This window comes from Dipodomys merriami, unplaced genomic scaffold (assembly GCF_024711535.1).
Source record: "Dipodomys merriami isolate MVZ:Mamm:240054 unplaced genomic scaffold, mDipMer1.0.p SCAF_6, whole genome shotgun sequence".
NCBI classification, from domain to species: Eukaryota; Metazoa; Chordata; class Mammalia; order Rodentia; family Heteromyidae; genus Dipodomys; species Dipodomys merriami.
In genome coordinates this window covers 12,052,006-12,070,419 of record NW_027206179.1, presented here as the reverse complement: position 1 = coordinate 12,070,419, position 18,414 = coordinate 12,052,006, and the positions used below count along the sequence as shown (strand labels likewise).

At 48.8% G+C, this 18,414-nt stretch overlaps 1 protein-coding gene across 1 annotated transcript; it reads left to right on the top strand.

The window, feature by feature from the left end:
- The first annotated feature begins 808 nt into the window (after positions 1-808).
- Positions 809-17,733, top strand: LOC138813958 (lysosome-associated membrane glycoprotein 1-like). Its single transcript, XM_070002583.1, has 9 exons — positions 809-1,009; positions 7,965-8,086; positions 11,262-11,475; positions 11,612-11,770; positions 14,567-14,835; positions 15,286-15,411; positions 16,131-16,197; positions 16,281-16,451; positions 16,845-17,733. The coding sequence occupies exons 1-9, from the start codon at positions 961-963 to the stop codon at positions 16,982-16,984; spliced, it is 1,317 nt and encodes a 438-aa protein (XP_069858684.1). The 5' UTR covers positions 809-960; the 3' UTR covers positions 16,985-17,733.
- The last annotated feature ends 681 nt before the right edge of the window (positions 17,734-18,414 follow it).

Here is an 18,414-nt window from a genome sequence, read left to right as displayed (position 1 = left end):
GCGTCTTTGCCTCCCTGGTCACCACCACTGCTCAGGAAGGGCAGTGTACCTTACTTCTGTCTCATCGTTTCTGTCCATTCTCTTGTCAGTGCCATTCTGAACTGTTTTAAAGATTAATGTGGCAAAATGGCTTAGAAGAAATTATTGAAAAGGGCAGGGAAAATCAAATTGGAGAGAGTGAAATTGCTTGCCTTTCAGATAAGCAAATGTAAAGCCGTTACCCCACATGATGAGACATTCAGGGTAGCTTTTCTCCGAGTACAGGCCAAAATGGAAGAGGGTTTTCACCAGTCACCAAGAAAGCAGCATTACAAATGTGTAAAATCCCTGGTAATGAATGGCGCTGAGTGGGTGGCCTCGGCCGGCTAAAGCTGCTACCCTGCCTTCAAAATGCGGCCGGGCCGGTTCTGGAGTGGAAGGGCGGGCGGGGCGAAGGGGTGTCCAGACCCGCGCCTCCGCGTGCGCTTCCCGGAGCCGGCGCACCTCCGGGGGAGGGAGGGGTGGCCTGTGACTGCGGGTGTGCCGCCGGCCCGGCCGCTGCGCGGCTCCGTACCACTTCCCATTTTCGGGCCTCACTTTCTTCGGCCTTGGCGGTTCCGCTTCCTTTTCCCAAAACCGCGGCCTGCTTTCTCCAGCCGCCGCGGGAGGGGTGGGTCACGTGGCTGGGGCTCACGTGCCCGCCACGGTCACGTGCCCCGGCGTCCTCACGTGGTGAGGAACCGAAGGGAGCCAAGCCGCTGCGCCCGACGCACGCTCTCGCGAGACCCGCAAGTCACGTGACGGGCGCGGCGCCACTCACGTGACAGGCGCCGCCGGCCGCAGGGTCTCCTCGGCGCCGGTGCCGCAGCGGGCCGGCCTCTGCGATCGGTGGACGCCGCCCTTCTGCCATCGCTGCCCCGCGCCCGCCCGACCCCGCGCCATCGCCGTCGCCGCCCGCTGGGGTCCCGGCCGCTTCGCGTCATGGCGGTCCCCGGCCGCGCTCGGCGGCCGCTGCTGCTGCTGCTGCTGGGTGAGGGTCGGGGTCCGCGGGGTGGGGGAGGCGGGGATTCGCGGGCCCGGCGGCTGCCCTGGCCGCCCCAACCCCCGCCCGGGGCTCGCCCCGAGCCCTGCGAAGGGGGCCCCTCCGCCGGCGCGCGCGCCCCGACGGCAGCCGGCCGGGAGTCGGGCCGCCGCCCCTCGGGCCGCCCTCGCGCCGCCGGCCCCTCCGGGGGTTGGGGCCTACGCGGCCGGGAGGCGCGTGCGCCGACTTCTGTCCCCGAGCGTTGTGCTCGGCGCCCATGGGGGCCAAGAAGGGAGCTTCCCGTTCCCGACCCGGCGCGGCCGGCTCCTCCCGAGCCCCGTGGAGGCCGCGGGCGGGCGGGTCACGTGAGCCGGGCCGGCGCTCACGGGACTCGTGCCCGGAGTGCTCCCGGACACCCCGCGCCCCACACCGGCCCGGACTCCTATTGGGACCGCATCGGTTGGTTTCCCGTTTCCGTGCAGCCGTGTGTGAAACGCTTGCCATTGAGAAAGAAGAGCTGGCGGTGGCGACCACGGACCTGAGGCCCAGCCCCGCGCCGTCACCCCGGGGCGGGGACATTCCCGGGGCCGATGTCACCCCCCGGGGCCGGTGTCGTAGAAAAGGAGTCGCGGAGCCTTGCAGTGTCGGTCAGAACTGCCTCCTTGTTCTCCGAAGGGCTTGTAAAGGCCGGGGACGCAGGCAGCGGTGCCGCAGCGGCCAGCCTGTTCTACGGCCCTGAGTCTGGCTGTCGCTGGGGACGGAACCCCTGCCTCGCAACGGTCACATTTAGCTGGCTGTTTTTTCAGACTCACTTTTAAAATGGAGAGAAAACGCACCACTTCTGATTGTCTTAACCTAGAAAAGGAGCAGGCTTCACATTTAATAATCCAACTCTTACAATGGGCATTTTACAGCTTGCGTTTAGGACCACGTTAGGTGTCGTTGTGAGTTCGTTTTGTTAAAATAGTCTCTAGTTGCGAAGGATTTTCAAGTCTAGAAGCTAGTCGATGGGTACAGTGCATCTTGATCCATGTCACCCCTCTCGCTGTTCTCACCTACCACCCCCACTAAAATGACTTTCAAATTACAGCTTCTACATTAATAACTAGAAATTAGCTGAGTTCTGTGGCTGATGTCTGTAATTCCTAGTTACTCAGAGATAGGGGTAGAAGAGCCCCAGAGACAACATCTCCAAAATAACCAGCAAATTGGAAAAATTGTCAAAAGCTGCCATTATGACTGCTTCATAGAAAGCACAAATACGTGAACCGAAATTAGGATGTAATAATGTAATTTCATATGGGACTCTAACATTGAGGTCAGTAGATGGCTTTCTTCCTCTTTCCAGGTAGAGACGTCGCTTGACTCCAGAAGTTGAATTAACTTTATGCTAATTAAAGTTGCCTCAACTATGCACTTTCTTAGTTATTCAGACTAAATTCTTTACTAGATTTCAGGTCAAACTTTTTGTGGTACTATTATTTTGAATTTGTGTTAGGTTAGATCCACCCCAGAGAGTTACCTCCCAGACTTTTAACTTGGGCTGGGACACTAGGTCACTTGTACCGTGTTTTTTTTGTCGCTCGTGGGGCTTGAACTCGGCCTGGGCGCTATCCCTGCGCTTTTCAGCTCAAGGCGAGTGCTCTACCGCTTGAGCCACAGAGCCACTTTCAGTTTTCTAGTTTGTTGTTGGAGATAAGAATCTCACAGATTTTTCAGCCCAGGCTGGCTTTGAACGGAGATCTTCAGATCTCAGCCTCCAGAGTAGCTAGGATTACAGGGTTGAGCCAACCACACCCGACCTGTACTGTGTTTTTATGTGGCTGTTATCATTCTTCAATTTAGAACCTGATCCATGCCTGACATATTAACACCTGTTCAGAACTGCATGAGTAAATGTCCAAATTTAACTAGATAGACAAAACCAACTGTTTAGAAATATATGTGTGTAGCCGGGCGCTGGTGGCTCACGCCTGTAATCCTAGCTACTCAGGAGGCTGAGATCTGAGGATCGCGGTTCAAAGCTAGCCCGGGCAGGAGAGACCGCGAGACTCCTATCTCCAATAAAACCACCAGAAAACCGGAAGTGGCGCTGTAGCTCAAGTGGTAGAGCGCTCGCCTTGAGCTGAAGAGCTGAGGGACAGCGCCCAGGCCCAGAGTTCAAGCCCCACGACCGACCAAAAAAAAAAAAAAAGAAATATATGTGTGTATACAGTTCTTAACCAAAAAAAAATTAGTTACTATGTAAATATGTGTATGTATATATATATGTGTATGTATATGTAGTTCTTAATACTTACATGCATGCAGATATACACAGAAACATATTTCTTAACCAAATATACATATGTGTGTGTGCGTGTGTGCACGCCCCTTGCCTCTAGATGTTTTGGTTCAGTGTCAGGGTGAAAGTGAGTGTATTGCTGTTAAAAAGAAAAATGCCAAATTTAAAAAATGCCAGAACAAGCTAGGGTATGATTTCTTATGAAAATTAATTAAACTTTTCAGAGGATTTCAGTTTAGCATGTCAGTTTATGAGTATAGTGCATCTTGATCAAGGTTGTGTGTTCTGTCCTCAAGATGGCATGTTTTTTTGGTTTTTTTTTTTTGGTCATGGGGCTTGAACTCTGGGCCTGGGTGCTGTCCCTCAGCTCTTCAGCTCAAGGCTAGCACTCTACCACTTGAGCCTAGCTCCACTTCCTAGATGGCAGGTCTTTATGTCCAGTGCAAGTGTCTTGTAATTGGAAGCATGTTTTCTTCCCAGTGCTGCATGGCTGCAAGGTCAGGCCCGGGATATGCATTGAGCCAGCCTGTGGCCAAATGTGGAAGCAGGTTTATACTGCTTCCTTCTGTGTGACCTTGATAAGTGGCTAGCATCTCTGCCTATCTCTTTACCTCTACAGGGGAAATACACCTATTAGGGTTGCCATGTGCTTTGAACAACAGCTGTCAGAAAGTAAGTATATTGCAGGTGCTTAAGCCATCTGTAGGGTGGCTTAGGCTTTAGTCCAAGAGTGGCAGGCCAGCTAGGTCAATAAAATCAGAGACACCCTTCAAAAACAAAGTGTTTTTTAAATAGTACACTTTTATGTACTTTTTGCCAGGACTGTACTCAGCAGTGAAAAGTGCACAGACACTGCTCCTGTAGGAGCTGAGAGCTTAAGCAGAAAAGGCTAGCTTGGAACCAGTGCCCCTGCCCTCCACCAGATGCTCAACTATGTTGCCTGGTGAGATGTTCCGACACTCCTGTGGTGTTTGCGCCCTTCCTTCCTCGGGTAATAAACTGATGATTAGGGTTGCTGCTGGCTACTTAAGTGGTAGAAGCTAGCTAGTGGTAGACTGGCGTCTATAACACAGTCGCATGCCCTTGTTTCAGAGAAGAGGATTTCTTTTTCTTTTTCTTTTTTTTTTTTTTTTGGTCCGGTCGTGGGTCCTGAACTCTGGGCCTGGGCACTGTCCCTCAGCTCTTCAGCTCAAGGCTAGCGCTCTACACTTGAGCCACAACACCACTTCTGGCTTTTTTCTTTTTTGCTTATGTGGTGCTGAGGAATCGAACCCAGGGCCTCATGCATGCAAGGCAAGCACTCTACCACTGAGTCACCTTCCCAGCCCTCAGAGAGGAGGATTTCTACAAGTGGGAATATTTTGAAAGAACTTACCGAAGAACTTACTTGAAGAACTGAGTACATTGGCTTTGTGGTTGTTGCTGCTGCTGTTGTTGGTTGTGGGGCCTGAACTCTGGACCTGGGCGCTGTCCCACAGCTCTTCATCTCAAGGCTAGTGCCCTGCCACTTGAGCCACAGTGCCATTTCCAGTTTGAGTTCCACAGACTAGCCAGGCACCGGTGGCTCACACCTGTAATCCTAGCTACTCAGGAGGCTGAGATCTGAGGATCATGGTTCAAAACCAGCCCGGGCAGGAAAATCCATGAGACTCTTACCTCCAATAAACCACTAGAAAACTGGAAGTAGTGCTGTGGCTCAAGGGGTAGAGTGCTTACCTTGAGCTGAAGAGCTGAGGGACAGCGCCCAAGCCCTGAGTTCAAGCCCCACAACTGACCAAAAAAAAAAAAAAAAAAGTTCCATGGACTTTTCTGCCTGGGCTGGCTTGAACCATGATATCCTCAGACCTCAGCCTCCTGAGTACAGGCGTGAGCCACTGACTGGTGCCCAGCTTACATTGTTTTTTTTGTTTTTTTTTTTTTTGGTCGGTCGTGGGGCTTGAACTCTGGGCCTGGGCGCTGTCCTTCAGCTCTTCAGCTCAAGGTGAGCGCTCTACCACTTGAGCTACAGCACCACTTCCGGTTTTCTGATGGTTTATTGGAGATAGGAGTCTCACAGTCTCTCCTGCCCGGGCTGGCTTTGAACCGCGATCCTCAGATCTCAGCCTCCTGAGTAGCTAGGATTACAGGCGTGAGCCACCAGCGCCTGGCTCTTACATTGGTTTTTGAGTTAAGGACAGAACTAGTAGTCATCAGGCAGGTTGAGCCCTTGACACCTGTCAAATCTTAACTGACTTGAAGGATTTTTATTTATTTTTTATTTATTTATTTATTTTTTGCTGGTCCTGGGGCTTGAACTCAGGGCCAAGACCCTGTCCTTGAGCCTCTTTTTGCTTAAGGCTAGCATCCTACCACTTGAACCACAGCACCACTCCTGGCTTTTTTGTATAGTTTATCATTGAGTTTGTAGTTTATCATTGAGTTTCATAGAGACTTTTCTGCCCAGGCTAGCTTCAAACCACAATCCTCAGATCTCAGCCTCTCCTCAGTAGCTAAGATTTCAGGTGTAAGCCACTAGCTAGCATCCAGCTTTGATTTGAAGGGTATTTTTGTTTCTGCCAAAACCAATTGCCTCTATTAATGGAGTTCTTTTCTTTTTTTGGGGGGGGGGAGTCCAGTCGTGGGGCCTGAATTCTGGGTCTGGGCGCTGCCCCTCAGCTCTTCAGCTCAAGGCTAGCGCTCTACCACTTGAGCCACAGCGCCACTTCCGGCTTTTTTATTTTTGCTTATGTGGTGCTGAGGAATCGAACCCAGGGCCTCATGCATGCAAGGCATGCGCTGTACCACTGAGCCACCTTCCCAGCCCTGGAGTTCATTTTTTAAGGTATCTGACCATTAGTATATATTTTTCTTATAATCCTATGTTCTAATGCTTTCAGTGATTTTTTTACTCTTGTCCAGAATTGCCTTCTGGTGGGGTAAAACTCCTGTTTTAATAATTCACGAAAGGACAGTTAGGAAGGGCTGGCCTGGATGTGTTCCCATGTAGGCATCCATGGTCTCTGGAATCTTCCTGCTAAGGATAGCTCAGGCCAAGGTGGGGTTGGAGAGGGACCAGCTTCAGTCTTTCCTCTAGTTTCAGTGCACATTCCTCCATAGTTGTTTGCCACTTCTGCCCTCCTCTGGCCCTGCTGTGACTCTTCTGTAGCTCTGCTATGCTCCTGCTATCCCTCACAAACAGACGTAAGGATATTCTATTTTTAAAAACCTTCACAGTGTTGAAAATAAGCTGTGGAATCATCTCTTTTTCAGAGTGTAATTCATTTGTTGGAAATGCTTTTAGTGCAATGTTGCCTGAGTATTTCAGGATTTAAAAGCAAAACATGATCAATTACATAGGCTTCCAGAAGTGGACCACAGTTTGCTTCATCCTCATCGAGCAACTTTGCTCATGAATATAGATTTTTGTATTCTCTGTACCAGAGGCCTATAGGAAGGGAAGGTTGTGAGACTTCTAATTCAGTTCTTGACTCTAGGCTCAAATAACAGCAAGTCTAATGTTTAATTCCACCCTAGGGTAGAAATAGTTGGAGTCCATTTACTTTCCTGGGGAATAGAATTTTAAATGAGAAGTTGAGTGTCTTGAGTGTCCTTTCTTTGAGGATTCTGTCTCCCAAGTATGTTTGAGTCATGTTTACACTTAGAGTGACAAATGAGGCTCTGCGTGTGTGTGTATGTGTGTAAATATATAGTGATGGAGTGACTTGGTTGGGCAGCTGGAGTGTAAATGCTCTTTAGAGGGATGGACATTTGATAGTCCAGACCCCAGTCATGGAAGGAAATGCACAGGCTTATAGCAGCAGGACAAATGAAGGGCTGCTGTCTTCTGGATAGTGCACACAGTAGAAGCCAACAGGTGTGTTTGGCTTCAGAGCTAGCCAAAACATTTTTTTGCCAGTCTGTAAATGAAATATATATATATATTTCTGTAAATATATATATATATTTTTTTTAAATGATTCATCAAAATACTGTTTTTCTACTAGTGATCATAGTATATTTGGTGCGAGGCATCTTGATCATGGCAGTGAAATTTGTTAAAGAAGCCAGAAAGGAAATATTCAACAGTGACAGCTGTAGCCAGAAAAGACCTGTAGAACTGGTATGCATTCTTGGACATTTGGACAGTACAATCCCATCTGGCAGATTGAAGGTGTGGTGAAATTTCTCAGCCTTATGTGAGTTAAATGGGACCACTGTGTTTGAGTCCATGGCTTTTCTTAGCACACCACTTAGTGCCTGAGAAGTAAAAGACAAACATAAATTCCAGGTTTAGGACTACAGTGACAGGTGTTCCTCTCCATCAATTTCTGCAGAGGTTTGATATTAAGACTGAGCTGTGGTCCAAGCCCCCACCACATCTTACAGATAGATCCTCTGAGGAGCTAGAACTGCATACGCCTAAGATTGGCCCAGAAATTGAGGTTTGAAATATAGTACAGCTTCTAAAATTTTAAAGTACCAAGTAACTGTAGGCTGGGCTAGCAAACTGATGTGAAGGTTTAGAAATCCCGATTTCAGAACATCTGGGGAGATGGAACGCCCATGTGAGAGCCGGCCTGCATATCCACCAGTCTTGTTCTTCAGTGGTTGGTAAAGTGGCGTCCTCTCATAAAGTCTGTTGCTGTTGCAAACCTCAGTTGAACTTCCATACAACTATGTTTCTTTCTTTACTGGAATCAGCGGGACTTGCACATGGTGCCTCTGCAGTGTTCACTGTGAAAGACAGCAATGGAACGACTTGCATAATGGCCAATTTCTCTGCTAACTTCTTGATGAGCTACGAGACTGAGCATGGTTCTCGGGTAAGAGACACCAGCTGTCTGTGTGACACTCTTTAAAGTTGGTGCTCACATGAGCACATTTCAGGAGTCCCACGACTACAGTCAGAGTGCAAACCCTGGTTTTTGTTTTGTTTTGTTTTGTTTTTTGTTGGTCGTAGGGCCTGAACTCTGGGCCTGGGCGCTGTCCCTCAGCTCTTCAGCTCAAGGCTAGCGCTCTACCACTTGAGCCACAGAGCCACTTCCAACTTTTTCTGCTTATGTGGTGCTGAGGAATCAAACCCAGGGGCCTCATGTATACAAGGCAAGCACTCTACCACTGAGCCACTGTAAACCCTTTTTATCTGGCGTTTACTGTTGTCGCATTTTCCAGTTTCATCACAGGGCAGTACTTCATTCTGTTCATATCACAATTTGCTGTATACTCCCCTGATTATAGGTAGTTGGTTAATTTTCCTTTAAATTCTTTTTCTCTGAATATAGTGTGTTAATTCTAGCTATGGGTAGACTGAGATTGCGAGGATCAGCATTTGAGACCAGCTTGGGCAAAAATTTTGCTGGGCTTGCCCTCCCAGGCACTCAGAGGCTAAGATAGGAAGGTTTTATTCCAAGCCAGCCGAGGAAAAAAGTTGGTGAGATTTCAACTCAGTGGAAGAAGCTGGCATCTTGGCATGTGCCTGTCATCCAGCTACAAGAGCAAATCATGTCCATCCACGCACTGTATTTGGTTTTGGGGAATGGGTTTAAAAAAATAGTTGTTACATGTAAATTATGTGACAAGTGGAATCATCTATATGCAGTCATGTGGTTTATAATTTCACAACATATTCACCTTCTTTGATTCCATGTTGTTTTTAGGGTGACATTAATATCATTCCTTACTTTAGTTCTTTACAACCTTGATCATATAGTAGACATCAGTGGTTTACAATTCTTTGTTTTTCTTGGTAAATTTCAGCAGTTTAGTAGTAAACATCTTTTTTTGTTTAAAGAGTTATTCTTTTTTTGTTTCTGTTGTTTTGTGATATTTTTTGGATATAACCCATGCTGGCCTAGAACTCACTACGTAATCTGGGTTGGCCTTGAACCCTTGATGCTCCAGGCCTATGTTACCATACCAGGCTAGAATCATTATCTTTAAACAAACAGTTCTGTACAAAAATGTAGTGACAGCTTTTTTTCAAATAAATACAAGCTGGGCTGGGAAGGTGGCTCAGTGGTAGAGTGCTTGCCTTGCATGCCTGAGGCCCTGGGTTCGATTCCTCAGCACCACATAAGCAAAAAGAAAAAAGCCAGAAGTGGCGCTGTGGCTCAACTGGTAGAGCGCTAGCCTTGAGCTGAAGAGCTGAGGGACAGCGCCCAGGCCCAGAGTTCAGGCCCCACGACTGGACCCAAAAAAAAAAAAAAAAAAAACAAATAAATACAAGCTGGGGACCAGTGGTTCACACCTGCAGTCCTAGCTACTCAGGAGGCTAAGAGATGAGGATCATATTTTGCAGCCAGCCCTGGCAGTAAAGTTTGTGAGGTGTTTATCTCCAACTAACCACCAAAAAGCCATTAGTGGAACTGTGACTTAAGTGGTGGAGCACTAGCAGAAGGCTCAGAGACAGTGCCCAGGCCCTGAATTCAAACCCCAGGACTGGAAAAGAGCAGCAAAGAGCAGGAAAAAAGTATGTTGCGGGGAACAGGGAGAGGGATGGATGGTGGACGGAGTTGGTCTTGATGCCCAGGATATAGATTGAATTTCAAGACATTTTAGAGCCTAGAGCCAAGCGAGAGTATGAGACCCTAGGTTCAAGCCCCAGTACCAGCACCAAAAAAAGAAAAAAATTATGTTCAAGACAACTTTTGGTTGTCTTTTTTTCTATTTGAATAGAAGCAGAATTTTAAATTACAAATAATTAAATCAGCTTTCCCTTAGACTTAATTTACTTTCTAGTCTGTTACTAACATCTAATACTCTGTGGGTTTTGTTGTTTACATTAAAATGAATTCCTTATAGAACTATAGCCTACCATGATTTATTATGTATTTCTTTTTTCTTTTTTTTTTTTTCTTTGCCAGTCCTGGGGCTTGAACTCAGGGCCAGGCACTATCCCTGAGCTTCTTTTGCTCAAGGCTAGCACAGTACCACTTGAGCCACAGTGCCACTTCCGGCTTTTTCTGTTAATATGGTTCTGAGGAATCAAATCCAGGGCTTCATGCATGCTAAGCAAGCATTCTACCACTAAACCACATTCCCAGCTCTAATTATATATTTCAAAGGAACTTAGAGTTGGAGGTTTCCAGCCCATAGAAAAGATGTTTCGAATCATCCTAATTGTATAGCTGTATTAAATTGTACTGTGTCCTACATATATGCAAAGAATGAATCAAGTAATTTTATTTATTTTATTTTTTTGCCAGTCCTGGGGCTTGAACTTTGAGTGTGCGTGCTGTCCCTGAGCTCCTTTTGCTCAAGACTACCACTTGAGCCAGAGAGCCAGCCACTTCCAGCTTTTTCTATGATTAGTTACAGATAAGACTTTCCTGCCCAGGCTGGCTTCAAACTACAACCTTCAGATCTCAGACTCCTGAGTAGCTAGGATTACAGGTGTGAACCACCAATGCCAGGCTTTTTTTTAATGAATATATTAACATTAATATCTGAGATGGAATTGAGTTACCCTCAGTTAAGTCCAACTTAAGGGGAAGATCTCTTTCTTTGATATTAACTTTTTTTTATTTAATTTTTATTTTTTGTCAGTGGTGGATCTTGAACTCTGGGCCTGCATGCTGTCCCTCAGCTCTTCAGCTCAAGGCTAATCATCTGCCACTTCCAGTTTTTCTGGTGGTTAATTGGAGATAAGAGTCGCATGGACTTTCCTGCTCTGGCTGGCTTTGAACCATGATTCTCAGATCTCAGCCTCCTAAGTAGCTAGGATTGAGGCCTGAGCCACTGGCACCCAGCTTTTTATTTCTTTTTTCTTTTTTTTTTTTCTCATGTACTCAGGACCTTATGCTTGCTTGAGCTAGCTAGCACTCTACCACTTAAGCCACTCTCAGCCTGGCTTTGGCTGGTTAGTTTGGAGATGGAGTCTCTCTGACTCTTCTGGGTAGGCTTCTGGGTCCCAGCATTCTGAGTAACTAGGATTATAACCATGTACCACTAGTGCAGGCTTTGCTTTTGTATTTTTGTGTCCCTTTGTGTTTGTTCTAGAATGCGTCCATCAGCCTGCCCCCCTCTGCTGAAGTACTGAATAGCAGCTCCTGTGGAGGGAGATCTTCTGACCCCAGTCTCACAATTGCTTTTGGAAGAGGATACTCACTGACTCTCAATTTCACAAGAAATGCAACACGTTACCAAGTCCAGACCATGCGCTTCACTTATAACATGTCAGACACGAAAACTTTCCCCAACGCCAGCTCCAAGGGTAAGAACCAGAGCTGACCACTCACTATGAGAAGATACAGAGTTGGGATCTAAGGTCATCTTGGGTCACTTTTAAGTACACAGGTTGTTCACAGTTACTTCTCTCGTTTTAATTTTTTGTTTGTGCTTGGGTACAGGAAGTCAGTCTGAGGAGTCCTTCACTGACATCAAAGCAGACATTGACAAAAAGTACCGGTGTGTCAGTGCCATGCAGATCCACATGCATGGTGTGGTCGTCACACTCAAGGATGCCACTATCCAAGCCTACCTGTCCAACAGCAACTTCAGCCAGGGAGGTAGGTACTGGCCCGGTGGATAGCCTGCTTCTAGGCGTGCACGCGCACGTGCGTGTGTGTGTGTGTGTGTGTGTGTGTGTGTGTGAGAGTGTGTGTAGAGAGAGTGTTTGCAAAACTATGAAATCTTTCCCTTTGCAGAAGATGACCCCTTGTGTACATGGGTGTACACTCCTCTACTCTTGGTTCTAAGTGTGCAGTCCAAGGCTTTGTGCATGCCAGACAAATACTCTTATGCTGAGCTAACTTTCCCACACCTGGGGTGAGCACACCTTCACTGGAAGGGTGGAGGCTCACACACAAAGACGGGGCACATACTCATATGGAATCTGGAAGCATTACTTCTGGAAATGGGAGGCAGAGTAGAAATGGAAAGAGAACAAAGCTGCAGTTGGACAAGAGAGTCAATACTGAAGCTCTTGTTGTAAAACATGAGGAGATATGTAAAGCGATATACAGGATATATGTTCATTAAGTCATGTTAACCATTCTACAACAAGAACATGTTTTACATGTACAATAAATACACACTTTTTCCCAGTATTCAAGATAGAGCTTTAGGCTTCACTCATGCTGGGAAAGGTCCTGTGTTACTGAGCCACATCCCAGACTCATTCATTCAGGCGGATGGGAGTGGAAGAAAAGCAAAGCAGTTGAATCCTTGCCTGTGTTGAACCTGTGTCTGCCTCCTGGGTGTCTTCCATTCAGTCCAGCCTAGCTCAGCCCATCCTGGGCAAGTGCAGAAGAGTCAGCATTTGCATCTCCTTGTAAGGAAGTGACAGCCCCTGGCCTACACCTCTTGACCAGCAGTGGCCAGGTCCTAGTCCTCTTCGGCTACCTGGCATTGACGGGACAGTTAACCTCTCTACACCTCCTGACCAGCAGTGGCCAGGCCTTAGCCCTCCTCTCTGCCTGGTATTGACAAGTACAGTTTTATTATTATTATTATTATTATTATTATTATTATTATTATTATTATTTGTAAGTAGTCACAGCCTGTCTTTGAAGAAAATTTGTACAAAGTGCTTAGGGCCTGATAAGAGTAGCAAATGGAGCTTACTGTTTTCTCATTCTTCCCTTAGGGCCTCCCTCCCCAATTTGTTTTACAGTTACTTAAGAAAATTCTCCCCAAGTCCCATGAGTCAGATTGGAAATTGTCCCTGTTTGGAAGGATTGAGGAAGTGTGATCTGTGGGAGACTGAGTGTCCTTGCATACATCCAATCATCAGAGGCCCCCTTTCCCAGCCTAGAAGGGACCCAAACCTTCCACTGCCCCCAGACAGCCCAGGCTGGGTCTGCTTGGTGGGGAGACGGTTGCAGTCCAGACAGCTGCCATCTTCTCAGGCACTTGGCAGTGGCCAGTGCTAGGAGCTGTGTTCAGCTACAAGTTCACAGGTCACTGGACTTGGCCCAGCAGCCTGCCTTGGGGCCATCAACAAATGCTGCAAGAATCTGGAGAGTCTGTCTGGCCTGTTGACTTTGTCCTGCTTCTGAAAGAAGAACACATGCCTGGTTGCATGGCCCCATCAGCCTGGGCATGGGTCCTGGGTGTTTCCACTTCCCAAGAAGTGGGAACTAAAGACCAGGGCTGTGTGCAGATGGCTGATGGCTGGAGAGAAGCCTGAGTTGAAATGCAGCAGTTGGGCTCACTAATTTTTAAGGGCAAAGTCTTTAAGAAGGACTTTACTCTTGCAGCAGAGTTAGGCTCACTGATTTTTAAGGGCAAAGTCTTTAAGAAGGACTTTACTCTTCAGATCACTTTTGAGTTCATAGCTAACTGCCTCCTGCGCTAAATACCACCTTTTGCTTCTGAGAGCCTTTTGCAAGATTCCAAGTGGGACATGTTTTGGGGAGTTTTGTTGTTGTTGTTATTGTTTTTTAATTTTTAATTTATTTTTATTTTTTGTTGGTCTTGGGTATTGAACTCTGGGCCTGGGTGCTGTCTCTCAGCTCCTCAGTTCAAGCAAGCATTCTACCACTTGAGCCACAGTGCCACTTCCGTCCCCTCCCCTCTTGTCTGTCACGTTCCACCTGTCTCAGGTTTTCTCACTCAACTTTTGTGCATGTATGTGGGGTGCTCTGGCTGCATTTGCCTGCCACCCTTCTTTTCATTCATCTGCCCCCATTCAATCTCCTGTGTTAACAGCTCTTCATACTTATTGAACTGTGGACTGCTCCAACAGGTTACAGTGCTACGTGTACCGTCCTTCAGTCAGTTTGGTCATGTACGTGCATTCATGGCCCTTTATGTTGTTTTAAGTCTCATTTCCACATAGAAGAGAAAACATGTCTTGTGTTTGTCTGAGCCTGGCTTAATTCACTCATTGTATAGTGCTGGCAGGTGACAGCTCTGAATGACTATTTGGATCACCACATTGGGTGATGTATGTGGCAGGGCAGACTTCAGGGTCATCCTGCAGTCCTCACCAGCCAGTGTGGCAGGTAGGGCTTCCCCTAGCCCGGGCGGGGGGGGGAGGGGTTATCCTGCAGAGAAAGCACCGCTCACTGCTCCTGTGTGCAGTCTGAGCCAAGGAGAATGGTGCTCAAGAGCTACAAAGAGTTGGTTGGAAGGTGCCTTGGGTCTCTCATTCCTGCTGCTGAGAGCTTCCATCCAGTGTCCCTAAGGAGACATGAGCGCTTACCAAAGCTGGAGAGAATGGTATGGGGGCAGGCGGCAGGGATTGCAGCAGGAATTCAGAAGGATGAGTGGGCCTGCTCACTCACAACTGCACAGGCAGCTGGTGGTTGGCAGCAAGCAGGAATTGGAACGCCATCCACACACACTTCCTCTCCCCACAGAGACACGCTGCAGGCAGGACAAGCCCTCTCCTACCACCGCGCCTCCTGCACCTACCACGCCTCATGCGCCTACCACACCTCCAGCACCTCCTGGACCTACCACAGCTCCTGCACCTCCTGCCCCTACCACACCTCCACGTCCTGCACCCACAGCTGGGCCCACAAGCCCCTCAGTGTCCAGGTACAACGTGAGCGGCACCAACGGGACCTGCCTGCTGGCCAGCATGGGGCTGCAGCTGAATCTCACCTACGGGCGGAAAGACAACACGGTAGGAGTGCCACTCTGGGCCGGTGCCCAGCTGCCTCAGCCAGGCAGGGCAGAGGCCAGCGAGGGCTGGCACTGGTGTAGGACTTCATCCACTGCCCCAGAGCTTGGGTGGGCAGGGCCGTCCACCCAGGAGCTTCAGTACTGGCCTGACGCCTGACAGGAAAAGTGCAGTGACCCTCAGCTGTGGTCCACAGCCAAACATTCCTGTGCTCTTGTTCAAAAACTGTTTCTCTCCTCATAGTAACACTGCCTTGGGGTGGGAGAAAATGAGGTGAGTGGGTGAGTTTTACAGCACATGGCTGTGGGCCTCTGAGGGTTGTGGGCTACCATGTCCTAACTGAGCAAAGTGCTGGTCTCAGTGCCATCACTCAGGACTACTCCCTGTGTGGAAGAAGGTGGGGGTGGACAGCCCCGCAGCCTGGCAGGCTGACTTGTTTGCTTTTCTTTTTAGACTGTGGTCCGAGTGTTCAACATCAACCCAAACCAGACCAAAGCTTTTGGGAGCTGTGGTGCCCAGATGGTGGTCCTGAACTTGCACAGCGAGGAGGGGTTCTTCCTGACCTTGCAGTTTGGCATGGTGAGGCTCTATGCTCTATCTGGGCACATTCACTGGCGGCTTCTTCCTGCCACCTTCAGGACTGAGATTCCTGTTCCTTAATGAGCTTGTAGTTGCCATGGGTGTCCAGATAGGAGAGTAACTGGGGGAGAGCAGCCCTCACACTGCCTTCAATGGTGCTGCTCCAGCTTTGCTGCCGCCCTGAGCAGGACTGACCTGAGTTCCCTCAGCAGATGCTTGGGGTGGCTACAGAGAGTAGCAGGTGAGTGTGGCCAGGCCTGGCTTGGTAGCACAGTGAGTCACTGATACCTGAGCTCTTGGTTTCTTGGGGTCTGATGCTGCTGCCCGCCGCCCAAGGCCTGCGTCTTATCACCCTCAACTGTGTCCAAGGATGAGCCAGCTGTAGTCAGCAACAGAGAAGATTTAACACCAGTGGTACATTTTTTTTAAACTTATTTTTGTGATGCCAACAAATATGGCCAGGGCCTGACACATGCTAGACAGGTTGACAGAGGTCATCAGACTGTAAATACTTGACTTCACTGTGCAGGTGAGCTGACTGCACTGGGACCGCATATAGAACTTCCCTGTACATTAAGAAAAGGGTTCGTTGTCGTCATGGCACACTGTATGTGTAGTGATGGGCCTTCTGTTCTGACACTGGACCCTGGGAGTCTGCCTGTGTATGTGGTTGGGTGGAGGTCTTCTACGTGGCTAGTGACTTTCCCCTGCTTTTTCAGAATGCAAGTGCTAGCCAGTTTTTCCTGCAAGGTGTCGGGTTGAACATTACTCTTCCTGATGCCGAAGGTGAGCCCCCCTCCTCGCCACCCCTGATCCTTGTTGGCCCTGTGCCAACGGCCGCAGTGCTCACACTTCTCCTTGCCTTGCAGTGCCCCTGTTCCAAGCTTCCAACAACACACTGCGAGCCTTGCAGGCCACCGTCGGGAACTCCTACAAGTGCAACGCTGAGGAGCGGCTATACGTCACCCAAGCCTTCTCCCTCAACATCTTCAGTGTGTGGGTACAGGCATTCAGAGTGGACGGGGACAGATTCGGGTCTGGTGAGTAATGCGAGGGCACCGTGTCCACAGCAGCAAAGCAGCAGAGGGCCACGCCATCCTATGGGGGCTGGCTGGCCTCTACATGGCATGAGGGCATGGAGGCTCACTCCTGCCCTGTCTCCCCAGAAGATTCTGGAGAGGACCTCCTGAAGGGCTAGGACGGGGTGCAGGATGTCCTCAGAGGTGGTGCTTAAGGTGTGGAGTGCTCTGAATGGGTCTGGAGCCTGGGTGTGGCATCCACACTGTCTGGAGTGGACTATCCGCTAGTCTGGAGTTCCCAGCCCTGTAGAAAGTGCTCACCTGTGAGCTCCTCCCAGGGACAGTGGCCATCATCCCAAACTGCCTGCTCCCTGGGGCTGCGTGGCACAGCACCACCTGCTGTCTATCTTGCAGTGGAAGAGTGTCTGCTGGACGGGAACAACATGCTGATCCCCATCGCTGTGGGTGGCGCCCTGGCGGGGCTGGTCCTCATCGTCCTCATCGCCTACCTCATTGGCAGGAAGAGGAGTCATGCCGGCTATCAGACCATCTAGCCGGCCGGTAGGCGCTGTGCGGACCTGCAGGGTCTGTGCTCTGGTCCCCGTGCTTAGGTGAATGGGAGGGGATGACACTTTCTGGCAAACTGTTTTCAAATCTGCTTTATCAAATGTGAAGTTCATCTTGCAACATTTACTATGCACAGAGGAGTAACTATTGAAATGATGGTGTTAATTTTGCTAACTGGGTTAAATATTTTGCTAACTGGTTAAATGTTAATATTACCAAAGTAGAACTCTAAAGGAGGACAAGAGTGCTTTTCTGAATTGGCACAGGCTCAACTCTCATTCGACGTTTTAAGATTTGGTGTTTGGTTTCTTCATTCTTTGCTCAGATTTAAGCCTTACAAAGGGAATCTCTGGTCTGAACTCTGGGGACTGATGGAGGGTGGCTGATCACTAAGCCTTCACATTTAAGAACTGAAGACAAAGCAGAAGCGCTCGGCGTGAACATCTGGACGCCCAGATTGCACTGTTAGATGTGGGGGACCATCAGATGTCTCCCACATTCTGCCAGCTGTGAGCTGGTACTTTTTTAGTATAAAAGGGGCGTTTTTTATTTACTTTTTGTAAAGTGGTTTTCAGTCTTCTGTTGGCATTCAGGACGACCCTGTTTCTGCACTGTGTACAAGAATATTCACTCCACCAAAGTAGCCGTGGTGGCTGGAGGTTGTACACTGAAGATCGGCTCACACCTAACGCATTGCCTGTAACAATGCTAATAAAGTCTCCTTTTTCCGTCTGGACCTTGTGTTTGTCAGCCACCCTGTGCATCAATGGCATGGGCTGTATCCCCTGGGGTCTCTATGCGTGGAGTACAGCCTGTGAGGGCTGCCTGCCCTGTGCTACAGTCTGACCAGTGGTATCCCTTGGTGGGTCTCAGCTTACAGCTGTACAGATGTCGTCTCTGCAGGGACACTCCGTGTCACAAGAACCACGGATCCACTAAAAGGGGTGGAGAAGCTTGGTTCTCACAGCTTCCCTGCGGCTCTACCTGCCCCTCCTTCCTGTCAGTGTGTGTGGTATTGGTGTAGCTGAAGCTGAATGGCCAACCTCTCCATTCAGACCACCTTTCTCCACTTGCTTATAAAGTATAAAAGCTTGAGAGTCTCCTAGCTAACGTAGAATTCAGTGAAGAAGCACTGTAGACCAGGGCTGGGTTCCATACCCAGCAATGAGAAAAAAAAAAAAGGAAAGCTCCTTGAGCACACATATTTGCACAAACACACACCTAGGTCCCACCCCCCCCCTTCCATACCTCAGAAAATGCATCAGACGCCCATGTGCTCGAGGTGCAAGCAGAGGCTGATCTAATGCAGAGCTCTGCACTCCAGATTCACAGCCATGGCAGGTGAAGCCAAGGGTCTCTGCCCAGCACTGCTGGGACCCAGACTTCAAGGTCTTTGTAGTCATACTTGGTCCAGAGA

What these genes read in the sequence shown, in the direction of transcription:
- LOC138813958 (XM_070002583.1), top strand. Translation starts at nt 961, where the DNA reads ATGGCGGTCCCCGGCCGCGCTCGGCGGCCGCTGCTGCTGCTGCTGCTG. An exon ending in TGACCTTGCAGTTTGGCATG is followed by an intron (nt 15,412 to 16,130) that starts GTGAGGCTCTAT and finishes CTGCTTTTTCAG; the next exon opens with AATGCAAGTGCTAGCCAGTT. An exon ending in TACTCTTCCTGATGCCGAAG is followed by an intron (nt 16,198 to 16,280) that starts GTGAGCCCCCCT and finishes CTTGCCTTGCAG; the next exon opens with TGCCCCTGTTCCAAGCTTCC.